This window comes from Dendrobates tinctorius, unplaced genomic scaffold, assembly GCF_039654945.1.
Source record: "Dendrobates tinctorius isolate UK_male_01 unplaced genomic scaffold, ASM3965494v1 ptg000157l, whole genome shotgun sequence".
NCBI lineage: Eukaryota > Metazoa > Chordata > Amphibia > Anura > Dendrobatidae > Dendrobates > Dendrobates tinctorius.
Window position 1 is genome coordinate 1,785,475 of NW_027361824.1, and position 14,169 is coordinate 1,799,643.

A 14,169-nucleotide genomic window follows, 5' to 3' on the forward strand; every position below is an offset into this window, starting at 1 on the left:
AATGAAGTTGAGCATCTCATCTGGCCCCGACAATCCCCAGACCTCAACATTATTGAGCATTTATGGTCGATTTTAGAGATTCAAGTTAGACGTCGATTTCCGCCGCCATCGTCGCTCAAAGAACTGGAGGGTGTTTTACCTGAAGAATGGGCTACAATTCCTTTGGAAACAATTCACACCTTGTATGAATCCATTCCTCGGAGAACTGAGGCTGTAATTACCGCAAAAGGTGGACCTACACCATATTAAACTAACTTTTGTTGATGTTTCCAGGTGTTTCCATTATTTTGTCCAACCCCTGTATATTTTCTCTTATCTCTCTGTGGAGTTGAAGTCCAGGAAGAGATCAGAGAGTTTCCTGATGAACCTTGAGAAGTGACTTGCAGAATTCCAGTCAGAATAGGTCGGAGAAATGGGCCGACACGTTAATGTGAATGCAATATGTGGAAATTAAGTAGATAGATAGTAATAGTACATGTAAATAACACAGGGGACATAGTGGACATTATTTTGATACAAAAAAGGTAAAAGCCGTCCCACCATGACAAGTTGTACCCAATCAGGATGGTCCCTAACTCTGAGGCCGTGTGTCCACGTTGCGTTTAAGCATTTCCGCCGCTGCGGAAACGCTAATAAAACGCACCCCCATGCAATCCTATTGGATTCCGCAGTTGCTGTGTCCATGCTGCGGATTTTACCGCTGTAGATTTTACCTCTGTGGAATCGCATAGCAGTAAAATCCGCAGCATGTCCATTAATTCTGCGGAATCGAGGTGACTCCAACACCATAGGATTGCATTGAAACGCTCACTTTACGCATGTGGCTATGCCCACCATGCGTAAAGTGAGCGTTTCATGTGCGGATGGTACGCAGGGTCTGGAGGAGAGACTGTCCTCCAGGCCCTGGGTACCATAATCCTGTAAAAAATTGAATTAAAAGAAAAAAATAGGGATATACCTACCCTCTGTTGGCCCCGGAATCCTTCCGGCTCTCAGCGGTGCATACGGCAACTTCCGTTCCCAGGGACGTATTGCGAGAATGACCTCTGATGACATAGCGGTCACGTGAGACCGCTACGTCAATTCCGCAGCATTTCCGCAATGTGGGCACAGAGCCTAATAGTTCACCTCACTACGTGTCAGCAAACCCAAAATAGATGGGGGCAGAACAGGACCCAGACCTGACGGTTTCATGCACTTTTGATTATAATAGTCATCTAAGTCCCCTGTGTTCTGTACGATTACTGTTTTATTAACTTACTGAAGGATTTCCTCACTCGTTTTTATCCTGGGTTTTGTCCGCTAATGGCCACAGTGAGACTGCGCACCTACTCCTTGCGCTTAGGCCAACATGTTTGTCGCTCTCTTTCTTCGATTCCCGCGCCTCTACTTATAGTAATTGTATTTGCATTTCTCGCCAATGATAAGCCCGTCAGGCTGCTGCATCAGGACTTACATCCGAACGCCCACCCCCGCACCAATCAGGATTCGTGCGTATGTGTCGCCAGGGCCATAGACTATCATGGTTCCGACAGAGTGAACGTGCGCTCTGTCAGACATAATTTATGGGCCTATAACTGGAGACGGACACCCAGACATGGTCTACTACATCTGAGTGTCCGTCTCCAATAGGCTCCCCCCCCACTCCCGTGAAAACGATGCACATCAGAGCGCACATTCAATCTGTCAGCACCAATATAATCTAAGGCCCCATAGGCGCTTACGTATGCTTTACGTGGAGGAGCTGAATAGATATGCAATTTATTAATCTCATATATAATAACCCCGTCACGACATGCGCCATACTAGTACCGCGCACGTTGTGTCTCTCCCTTAGCGCCGGAGCCCACATCCTTCCCGGCACATGTCAGCTGTTTTGAACAGCTGGCATGTGCCCGGAACAGCCGCAGGTCGACTCGCAATCCACCCGCGGCTATTACCCCGTTAAATGCCGCTGTCAAATTCTGACAGCGGCATTTAACATGCGATTCCAGCAATGACGCCGGAAATCCGCCCATCAGTGACCCCCATCACATGATCGCAGATCACCGATTGGTTGGCGAGACAACCAGAGGTCTCCTGCAAACCTCTATGGTTGTGAATGCCGGATTGCTATGAGCACCGCCCGGTGGTCGGCGCTCCTAGAATGTGAGTAATTTTGCTACCTATAGGTGATCTGATCACCGCCTGTATGTAGCAGAGGCGATCGGGTTATGGAAAATTCTATCCTCCCATGGAGACTATTGAAGCATGCCAAAAGGAAATAAAGTTTATAAAAATATTTAAAAAAAATGAAAATATATAAAAGTTTTCCTTTCACCCCATTCAAAATAAAAAAAAAAAAAAAAAAAAAAAAAAAATCAAGCATACACATATTTGGTATCGGCGCGTTCAGAATCGCCCGGTCTATCAATATAAAAAAAGAATTAATCCAATCGCTAAACGGCGTAACAAGAAAAAAGTCAAAACGCCAGAAGAACGTTTTTTGGTCGCTGCAATATTGCATTAAAATGCAATAAAGGGCGAAGTTGTGGAGTTGTACTTTTTTTTGCAATTTCACCGCACTTGGAATTTTTTCCCGTTTTTGAGTAAATGATATGGTAAAACCAATGGTGTCGTTCAAAAGTACAACTCGTCTCGCAAAAAACAAGTCCTCACCTGGCCATATTGATTGGAAAAATAAAAAAAAAGTTATGGCTCTGGGAAGAAGGGGAGCAAAAAACAGAAACGCAAAAACAAAAAAGGGCTCCAGCATGAAGAGGTTAATCTCATCTATACAGTGACATGGAAAAGTTTTGGCACCCCTGGACAAAATTACTCTTATTGTGAACAGTGAAGCAAGTTGAAGGTGAAATGATCCAAAAGGCCTAAAGTTACAGAGGACACATTTACTTTATTTTAGGCAAAAAAAAAAAAAAAAATATTGTCTTTTTTACATTGTAAAAATTATAAAACAGAAAATGGGCCTATGCAATAGTTTGGGCACCCTTGGAGATTTGTGTGCTCAGATAAGGTCCGAAACCTTGGTCAACGTTAATTAGCCTGTTAGGGTTACGGCTTGGTCACTATCATCATTAGGAAAGGCCAAGTGATGCAAATTTCCCAGCTTTACAAAAACCCAGCCTCCTCTAACCTTGTGCCTGTACGGGGCACTATGTGGGGGCCATTATACTGTCTGGAGGGCTATGTGGGGATTACAGTTGGGGAATCACTGTGTTGGGGTCACCACCCTTTGCTGGGGAGTGTGGTACAATAGGGTCATCACACCGTGCATGTGGACAGTTGTTCGTGGGACAACCCCTTTAAGTCTATTTCCACATTTCACTCATTTTATGATGAGCAAAAACTCTCTCGATTATAGACTTTTTAATAAATATCAAGAAGAAGGAGATAGATTATACTCCCCGGTTTGCGGTCCGTTCTTGGTCCGATGGGTATCGCAGTCCGACGCCTCTCATCTTCATACGATGCAGTCCTTTTCTTCCCTTCCTGTCGTGGCTCCGGCGCACCCTCTGCCCTGTTGAGGGCAGAGCAGAGTCCTGCAGTGCGCAGGCACCGGACCTCTCCCGACACCTGCGCACTGCAAGACTCTGCTCTGCCCTCAGCAGGGCAGAGGGTGCGCCTGCGCCGGAGCCACGACAGGAAGGGAAGACGAGGACGGCATCGTATGAAGATGGGAGGCGCCACACCGGACCTCGACGCCCATCGGACCGGACCGCCCCCCGGTCAGTATAATCTAACTCTTTTTTCTTATCTTTCAGGTTACATCGGGGGCTTATCTACAGCATTACAGAATGCATTACAGAATGTTGTAGATAAGCCCCTGATGTCAATACCGGCAGCTCATAGGCCAAAAAAATGGGGTGACAGATTCCCTTTAATTCTATTTTTGACACGTCATGCCCTTGTGGGAAAATGCACTAAGACATCTTTCCATGTGAGTCTTACTTTACTTTGATGGTGTCAGAGTCATGGCAAAACAATTGTGTTAAAGTTTTGAAGATTTCTGTTTCTTGTGTCTTCACTATATCGGAGTTGCACTGAATGTACAAAAAAAACAAGAATGTGTCGGACATAAAGCAATATCTTCACTATGAAGTGCTTGCAGTAACATCTGAGCAGTGATGGTTTTCTGACAGTCATCCTGAAACAACAGCTCCTATAACGGAGCCATACATTTGCCAAATTTCCTACAATGTCAACATTAATACATCTTCTCCTTTGTGTGACTTCTGATGTTTAACAAGATATGCTTTACGTTGAAAACATTTCCCACATTCTGAGCATGAAAACGGCTTCTCCCCTGTGTGCGTTCTCAGATGTTGAAGAAGAATGGTTTTATGGGTAAAACATTTCCCACATTCTGAGCACGAATACGGCTTCTCCCCTGTGTGACTTCTTAGATGTTCATTAAAATGGGATTTCTGACTAAAACACTTTTGACATTTAGGACATGAGTATGGCTTCTCCCCTGTGTGAACTCTCTGATGTATCTCAAGAGCTTCCTTACGCATATAGCATTTTCCACATGTCGCACATGAAAACTGTTTCTCCCCAGCGTGGCTTGTCTGATGTCTCTCAAGATGGTCTTTTGCCAAAAAGCATTTCCCACATATAAAGCAAGAAAATGGCTTCTCTCCAGTGTGACTTTTCTGATGTCGTTCAAGGTGACCTTTTGCCAAAAAGCATTTCCCACATTCGGAGCAAGAAAATGGCTTCTCCCCTGTGTGAATTCCTAGATGGTTTATAAGATTTGACTTTTGTACAAATCCTTTTCCACATTCAGGGCATGAATATGGCCTCTCCCCTGTGTGACATCTCTGATGTTTTGCAAGATGTGATTTACTGATGAAACTTTTGTCACATTCTGAACATGAAAACGGCTTCTCCCCTGTATGAATTCTCAAATGTTCTATAATATTTGATCTGTGAGCATAACGCTTCCCACATTTAGTACATGAATACGGCTTCTCCCCTGTGTGAATTCTCTGATGTCCAACAAGATCTGATTTCTGTGTGAAACATTTCCCACACTCTGAACATGAAAATGGCTTTTTCCCTGTGTGAATTCTCCGATGTGCAACGAGACTTGATTTCAGGGTAAAACACCTCCCACATTCTGAACAAGTATACGGCCTTTCATCTTTGTGATGATTTGATTTCTTTTTTCCACATTCAGAAGACGATAACATTTTTTCAAGTCTATGTCCAGTGCTACTTTTTCCAATCTGTGAATGATTATCTGCTACTTCATAATAAGGAGATGAAGTGAGATTTGTGTGGAAATTTCTCATCCAGGCTTCACCTGAAAAAATGCCATAATAATAAATATTTTAAAATTTTTTAAAGAGATTTCTCAGTATACAGTCAGTCTTCATATACACTCTGATAGCTGTTAATAGGTCACAGCCACCATGTAAGTACAAAATTCAAGCTTGTAGGCAAAAGTTAAGCTACAAGTCACTACGTTAATACTACCAAGTCAGCTCTACTTTTTCTGGTGCTCTCTGCACCCTCCATCCTGCTGTCTAAAGGTACCTGTCAACCTACTTGTCTCAGCTACTCCTGGTGCAGTAATCACCACTGTGAAGAAACCAGAGTATATCTTAATTATCTTAATTACCCAGACGACTATGTTTTTGCAAACCAAGAAGAATTGACTTTTTATTTGTATATTGGCTTGTGGATTTCAGTGGTTATGTCTGGTGGGTCAAGAAGACAGACTTGCATAACATTTAACATAGTGTGTAAGTCTGTAATAGTGACTTGTACATAGTATGCGTTTATCTTTGTTTATGGATGTGTGCTGATATGCTAATTGTGTAATTGTGTATTCTGGAACCAGTGTGTTGACTTTGAAAGTAAAGAGGTGTAAAGAATATGAGGGTGGACTGAAAGACACTGATTAATTCTAAATATAGCTTATACATGCCTCGGATATAAAAAGACTCAGAGATCTCATGCTGAAGTAACACAGAGCTACCAGCTGGACATTTTGCACAACACTCAAGGGACGAGAGACAGGACTGCAGCCAATTCATCATGGCACCATCACGAGGGACACAAATCTATGATTCTATAGGAGACAACCTAGGGGTTTTCGGCTCTGGTTGGAAGGACACAAATCTGATCCAGTGACCATCTCTGAACCATGGATATGTTTGGAGAAAACCAGGTTTTGCGACCAGCTGATCACCTTGTTCCATGGAGATGATCGGATAAGCCAAGTGGTGACTTTCGTGTCAACTGGCTTTGGACCTTGTACGAACTCTATGAACTGGTCTCGGTCATCTCTCTATGCCTGTCCTTACCTCCTCACTGCGTGCGTATCTCAGGTGGCGTAGCGACCCTGGGACCTCTGACATAACATCTACCATTATCCTAGTGAGTCGGCGGAAGGGAAGGGTGAGACCCTGTAATGTGCACCATCTTGGGGTAATTGCTGAGATTGTTCTGTTTGCTATTGGGTGTTGTGGTTCAATAAAGCATTGTCACACTGTGTTACCCTAACCCTGTGTGGTCTGTGTAGTGTATTGCCCACCAGGAGATAGAGCGGGTGTTCCGTGGTATGAGCCCTGGTCCATGCAGTCTTGCTAAAGGCCACTGGGCCAGAGAACGAGAGCACCCACTGACCCCCGTTCTCCACAACCATCAACTCTGCTGCATCTGTATTTACCTGCAAGCTTACACGTATCTGCTATTCCAAGGTGCTGTCTGCACCCTCATCTTTCGAGAATCAATTCGCCTTATTGCCTACTCAGCTCTGTTGTTCCTGTGTACTATATATGCAGTCCTGCAGCAAAGTGCCAGATTGTCTTCTCAACTCTGCTGTTCCTCTAAGAATTCTTGCCACATAAATGTTGATGTTCTCCATTAAGCCATTGATCATTGACAATACGGTAAATCCGTTCAGTTGAGAGCAGTCCTTATGCATGTTAGGAGATTGTAAAATGTTGGGATTCTTGTGAGTTTCTATATTAACAATTAAAAATCCCCCATACTGAAGTCCTTTTGTTTTGGCCTCTGTCAATATTTCAATATATCAGTTCCTCTCTAATGTCCTGTAGGGGATTGTATCTCAACTTCCTGTAACAGTCTTCACCTTTCAAAATATATAAGCATATCTCCCTCCATCAGTCAGTGTCCAATATTACCAGCTTCCCCTTGAAGGTCAATGTGCAGAGAACCAGGGAAAGATTTAGTGAGGACTTGTCCTGCTATTGTATTCCACCAGAAAGTCTCTCGAGATCATCTAAGTGCTAATTCGTCACACAAGTAAAATTTACAGCGTCTCGCATTGGAGGCATTTCTACACTTTTCTGCTAAGGTTTGTAAATGGACCCTTTCCTTCCACCTTTCTTAAATAGCTCCACAAGTCAGAGGAATTCTAGGCAGTCATTTTCTTGTATGACCAAATCCCTATAATACTGATTGTGAGGGACAAAGTAAAAGGCTCTCCCCTCCTGAAATGTGCCCCACCCTTGGGATTCCACAGAATCATTGTTTTATTTTAAGTAAAAAGAGCCAGGAAGAAACTCTTTGAAGCTCTTAACACAAGGGTGTGAACTTTTCTGCAGCTGCAGCCAGCTGGCTCACTTTTATCTGACTGAAGTACGTGAAGACCACGTGGTACAACAAGTCACTGCAGGCTCTAAGGTATTGAATCTGGAAAATGACCTATAATAACAGAATGCAATAGCTCTGAGACTAGCCGAGCACATAATCGGAATCGGCATTCCTTTCCCCACGTGCCCATATTATTTAGCTACCTCTAGAACCCTGCATTATGGAGTTATAAAGCATAGCTAACAGGAATTGCATATGGTAGGCACATTTGGTTTCTATGCGCAGATAAAATCCAGCGGAACCCAGTGGCGGCACAACCAACCCATTCAGAGCTTTGGACGCAATGTTATGGGCCATCCATGATTCTGGACAGAAAATCTTATTCTCAGATATGGGAAGAGGGAGGCAGCTCAGCCCAGGGGTGGCAGCAGAGTGTGGAAGGGAACAGCCTAGGAGATATAAGGCAGTCCCTCAGTTTTCTACTGGCAGGAGGACCAGTTATCAGACGCGGTCAAGGGAACTACGTAACTAAGATTTGGACCTGTGATCCATCAGCGCCTCCCTGTGGTCACATGCTACATAACATGGTAATTGGAACCTAACTATACTCTATCCTTGTGTAAGAGGATGGTCAGCTATAATATACTGAGCTGCCATGATGAACCAGGCAGCCATCTTGTGAAAGTTAGGAATCAACAGATTCAACTTTTAGAATAGAGCTAAAAAGATGTACTTTGGAAAAGCAGAGGGAGGATGTAAAATGAGATCATGCCCATTAGCAAACTTAGCAGATGTGCATACAGATAAATTGGATCAGCCTCAGGGCAATGAGGGAATAGAATCAACGAATATATGGTGGTCAATATGTGTATTTATGATAGTGTTAGTAGGAAACAGACTTCTACAATTGTCAAATGTAAGAATTTATGGGTTTAGTCTAAGAGCAGTAATAAGATTAATGACAGTAGTTAGAGAGAATATTGAATTTATGGGTTTTTGATGTGGTTTCGTGAAAAGTTAATTAATGATGTAATATTGTGTTACTTCTTCCTTTGTCCAAAAAGATATGAGGAAACCATATACGCCCTTTGGCTATAATATGTATACAGCTTACTTTGTTCGCATTATGTATAAAAAGTCACCTATGATCTAGCTCGGGGCCATTCCATCGCCATTATGCCACACCAGGGCCTTTTCACCGCCAGATTTCTCAGCGACTCTTCGCCCGTCTGGACCCCTGTTTTGTGTAATAAAAACATAACCTGTCCTCTCCAACCCTCATGTTTCTGGTCCTTCTCCTGTAGCAATATTCTCCAATGTTTATAAGACAAATACCATCTACCCTTCAACATGACGTGAATGTACCACCGTTCTGTAACACATGGTGTCAGCGCCAGGGAATACGATAGAATAGCACTAGATGAAAAAGGAACAAAAATACTAATAAAGAAAGATCAGCAAGATCACATTTTCTGTAAGTCATATAAAACATTACAGAATAATGAGATAAGTATGTGCCCCCTTCAGATCCAGACTAAAGAACCTCCCATTCACCATCCGTAGGCTTTGATATGGCATTGGTGCCCCATGTGCAGGTGTGTAAAACATCTCTCGCTTTTCTGGAAAGACTTCTAAAAGGATTTTGAAGGCGTCTGTTCCTTCATCCTCAACAGCTTTTGTGAGGTGAGACCCTGATGTCGTGGAGAGGCCGGGCTCACAATCTCCATTCTAGTTCATCCCAATGGTGCTGGGTTCTGGACTCTCCAGCCATGTTCTGCCAGCAAATCTCCTCCACCTTTGTCCTTATGCACCGGGCAGTTATGAGGAACAGAAAAGAGTCTTCCCCAAACTGTTCCCACCACAAAGTTGGAAGCTTCAATTGTTCATAGTGTCTTCTGCTGAAGCATTAATATTTCCCGTCACTGGAATTAAGGGGCTGAGGCTGATCCATAAAAAACCATCCCCTAGCCTAGCACTAAGGGGCTGGAACTAAGGGGCTGTGGGTGATCCCTGAAAACGACGACTATAGCCTCACCCCTCCTCCACCAACTGTACAGCGGGCAGTCAGGTAGGTAACAAAAAATGTCTCCTCCAGAGTCCAATGGCGGTGGCGTTACACCACTCCATCTGACATGTGATATTGTGTTTGGTGATGTAAGGAAAGTCTCAGGAGGAAGAAATGTAATAAATGGACTTGTGACATTGGTGGCGCCTATTACAGGACGTCGCTATTGAGCTCTTTACCACCGAGCCATTCTGTCACATTAGTAAAAGCAGATGGCATGACAAGGGGCCAGATGTTATACACCAGGAGAGCAATGGAGGTTATGGCGACAGGCAGGAAGGCATACACGGGGGGGCTGAAAAAATCCCTAAATTCAATTAAGACGTGTGTACTTATCTCTATACAGTCTACATCCCCAGCCTGAAAGATCAGATATTTCTCTGAGCTTTGTAGGAAAAGCATGTGTTAATACTTTGGACTGAGGAAAGATAAATCTCTTTGTACCGTGTTAGCCAGTAGCTAGAAGAATATTCAGAATTGAGAGTCTTCAGTGGTTGATACCTTTTAATGGCTAAGTGAAAGATGGTAACAGATTGCACCCTTTCCAGACTACTCCGGTCAGGCACAGACTGATGAAGAGATCCGAGTAGTCTCGAAAGCTTTGTTACCATCTTTTCACTTAGCCATTAAAAGGTATCAGCCACTGAGGACTCTCAATCCTGAATATTTTTCACCTTTGGACTAGGAATTCATAAAGATCAGCAGGTTTTATTTTCAAGTACATCTCCTCCACTGAACATTATAAAGGATGTTTTAGATAAACTCGGTCTGTAAATTATACAGAAGGAACAAAACAGAGTTTATGAAAGGCTCTTACCATTCACCGACGAGGATAAGGGCTTTTCGGGTCCACTCATCGTACAACGACTTTCCTGCAATGATCCCACATAATTTATGAAAAAAAACTAACAGCAGCTTCTCATTAGTGGACAGTATAACCCACTAGATGTCATGAGCCAACTAAAAGTACAATCTCCTACAGTGACGATCAGACAGTCAACACTCACCCACGGCATTGTGCCGTTATTTCCATCTACACGGCAGGACTGTACATTCATCCTCACTGAATATTATTGGCCAAGTGAGTCGACATTTTTGGAAACTTCGCCTTTTATGAAACCAGAAACCATTTATTGCTGCTATCAGCCCCAGTGAACATGACGCCTACAGTCCTCTGCTGCTGGAGGTTACTAGAAAGCTCCATTACATCAGTCTATGGAGGATCTACATAATTCTCAGCTCCATCTACCTGATGATCCAGGAGGACATTCTGCTTCTCCTCTGGATGATCCTGGGAATACAGAGGACTGGGACTTCTCTCTGGTGGATTTCTCAGGCTGGATCCATCTATAGAAAATATACACAGTGACTGCATACATCGTCTACAGGTGATGATCAGATGATGGGGAGTCCAGGTGACTTAAGCAATGGGTAGAGCTGTGAAGATTCACCATTTAGTAAACTTTAAGCAAAGGAGCAATAACTTGCATTCATTAAAATATAACTTTTTATATACTTTAAAATTCTGAAACATATAAGTATAAAAACCCTATGGACATAAATTTACAAACAAGGAAACCTAGATAACAACAATACCCGAGACAATAAATGTACTAAGCCCCACCAGGCATCACCCAGTCTTATCAAACAGCCATAAGTACAATGCAGTATATCAGACAGTCAATATATCCGGAATAGATACCTTCAAAAGGCAAATCATCATTCAGTATACAGACATTATGTAGGGGCAACATGACATGTGGTACTTGGTAACGATCAGAAGTTCCTATTGGAACGATCTCACCAAGTGTAGTTCAAGCGATCTGGGGCCCCTTCGTCCCAGTGGTATGGAAGGTCTATCTTAGGTAACACTCCTGTCCATGTCCAAGTCCAAACCTCCCGACGCGTTTCCTCTCATTAGATTCTTCAGGGGAGACTGTGAGGGTTTATGCAGATTCACACCATCATGCTCATCCTATCTTTTGCCTGTTAAAAAGACCCGGCCTCTCCTCTATAATCAGTACGGTCTCCTCTTACCCGGAGATGTGAGGGGCTGGTGATCCTCCATCATGACGTCCTTGTACAGATCCTTGTGTCCTTCTAAATACTCCCACTCCTCCATGGAGAAATAGACGGTGACGTCCTGACACCTTATAGGAACCTGACACACACAATGATCCGCCATTAGCAGACCCCTCCCCCGGCGTTATTATATACTGTCCCAGCATTCCCGGCAGCGCTCACCTCTCCGCTCAGCAGCTCAGTGATCCTGTGGGTCAGTTCTAGGATCTTCTGCTCATGTATCAGTGAATGAGGTGGAGGCTCGGTGAGGTCACTCGGGGTCCTGCTCCGTCCTCCGGACACACGGGGGGTCACACACTCCCCAGACGACGTCTTCACTACTGTGTGATCCTGTGTATGGGGAGACGCCGATCACTACATCTATTCTAAGGATCCTTCACCTTTCCTGTCATTTCCCTGCTTTATTCCTAGTGATGTGATGTGAAGCTCTCACCTCTCCAGTGATCCAGTAGATCATCTCCAGGGTGAGATCTAATATCCGAGCAGCCATGTGGCTTCTGTCCTGCTCCATCTTCGGAAGGTCCATCAATGGAAAAGTTCAAAGGAACTGAAGGAATGACAATGAGGACTGAGTGCAAAAAGCCAGAAGGACATCTTAGATGTTATGTAAAGGGCTTCAGAACTTGGGAAAATATTTAGATTTGAGAGACATCAGTGGCTGATAGCCATTAAAAAGGTATCAACCACTGAGGACTCTCAAACCTAAATATTTTTCTATCTACTGGCTAACATGGTACAAAGATATACAGGGTGGGCCATTAAAATGGATACACCTAAATAAAATGGGAATGGTTGGTGATATCAACTTCCTGCTTGTGACACATTAGTATATGGGAGGGGGGAAACTTTTCAAGATGGGTGGTGACCATGGCGGCCATTTTGAAGTCGGCCATTTTGGATCCAACTTTATAAGTGGCCCACCCAGGTGTAACCATATAAATGGCCTACCCTGTATATCTTTGCTTTATCAGAACTTGGGAAAATGCTGCAGAACATTTCTTAATGTTTCTCCTGTCCTCTACCTTTGACACAGTCAAGTACTTTATCCTATTACACACTTCCCATTTCTTATTATCACAGACTCGGATGCCTCCTGGGTCTCCTCAAGAGATAGTAAATGAACATTTTTGTGCCTCCCATTCAAACTCCATCTCCATGTTTTGCCCTCTTTCTTTTGGGACCCCCTTCTCTTTTCCATCTTTACCTTTGTCCTGGGACTTTTGTCCTGAAATTTCTTGGGTTTCATTACCACGTTTTAAGCTGATGACACTGAGAATCATCTCTCCGGCCTGGATATTACCCCTCTACAATCCCATCATTTACCAGGAAGAAAATTAAACCCTTTATTTGTCCATCATCTCACTCAACTCCACCTTCCCATCAGATTTATTGACCATTGTTAGTAGCGCAACACTTCTCAGATTCAAAATTCCACAGTGTTTGTTACAACACACTTACTGACCGGGCATTACTTTATTTTTATTTTTTTGCCTTTCTGCATTTTAACAGTCTTGAAGTTATTTTTTTTACTGATGCGGCTGCATACGGATTATTTTTTTAATTAAAAAAAAAAAATTGATGACTTTTTTACATTATTTAGTAGTTCATACAAATTACTGTGTAATCGACCAAAATGTAGTTTATCAAAGTTTCATCAGTTTTTTTTTAAAGAAAAAAAAACAACTTACGATCGTCTGTAGAAGCTTTATAGATGTCTGTGCAGCTTCTTTTTCGCTTTGAATAATAAAGTCTCATGCATACTACTATGGATAAGACTTCTTCACTCAGGCATCGGCTAGTATGTAAATCAGGTGGCTGATGTCCTGTAAATGGTCTCACCACAAGAGGTTAAAGGGATCCTGTCAGCTGTTTTGGCCGCTGTCTTTCAGGGCTATCTACAGCATTCTAGTTTTATTTTGCAAATTTAACAGATAACGTGTGTTGGGTCATTCTTTTACACTCTCAAAAAAAAAAAAAAGCCCAGGCTAGGAAACTCTTGCTGCCCCTGCAAACTGTACACTCGTGACCTGTGCTGGCCACAGCCAGAGTTGGGGCTGAGGATGAAGTGGTTGCATCACTTCGTGTCTGTGTGGGAAACTGCAACATGACTTCCTCATCATCTTCCTCCTCCTCTGCTGAGCTACTCAGCTGCATACCTCTGGGTTCATACCAAGTGACATCTACAACCTCATCGTCATCCTCTCTGCTGTCATAAGATAAGATAATCCTTTAATCGTCCCACCATGGGGAAATTCAGAGCATTACAGCAGCAAGGCAGGAACAAGTACAGATGCATAAAGGCATTACATTGACAGTAGGTAGGTACATACATATAGGAAAAAAAAAAAAAAAAAGATATAACCGGACTATCACAACTTTGGATCTATCAGTTCTCTGTTTGGGTCGTTCTCCGTTTTGGACAGTGCTGGTTATACAGCCTAACTGCAGCAGGAAGG

At 43.2% G+C, this 14,169-nt stretch overlaps 1 protein-coding gene across 1 annotated transcript in view; it reads right to left on the minus strand.

The window, feature by feature from the left end:
* Positions 1 to 3,646: 3,646 nt before the first annotated feature.
* The window catches only part of LOC141051425 (uncharacterized), a 95,270-nt gene continuing 84,747 nt past the window's right edge, over positions 3,647 to 14,169 (minus strand). The window contains exons 17-22 of the mRNA XM_073548360.1: positions 12,147 to 12,242; positions 11,876 to 12,043; positions 11,669 to 11,792; positions 10,881 to 10,978; positions 10,449 to 10,503; positions 3,647 to 5,305 (exon numbers count right to left, since the gene is read on the minus strand). Of these exons, the coding sequence (XP_073404461.1) occupies positions 4,191 to 5,305; positions 10,449 to 10,503; positions 10,881 to 10,978; positions 11,669 to 11,792; positions 11,876 to 12,043; positions 12,147 to 12,242 (1,656 nt within the window). The 3' untranslated portion in view covers positions 3,647 to 4,190. The remainder of the gene's footprint in view (positions 5,306 to 10,448; positions 10,504 to 10,880; positions 10,979 to 11,668; positions 11,793 to 11,875; positions 12,044 to 12,146; positions 12,243 to 14,169) is intronic.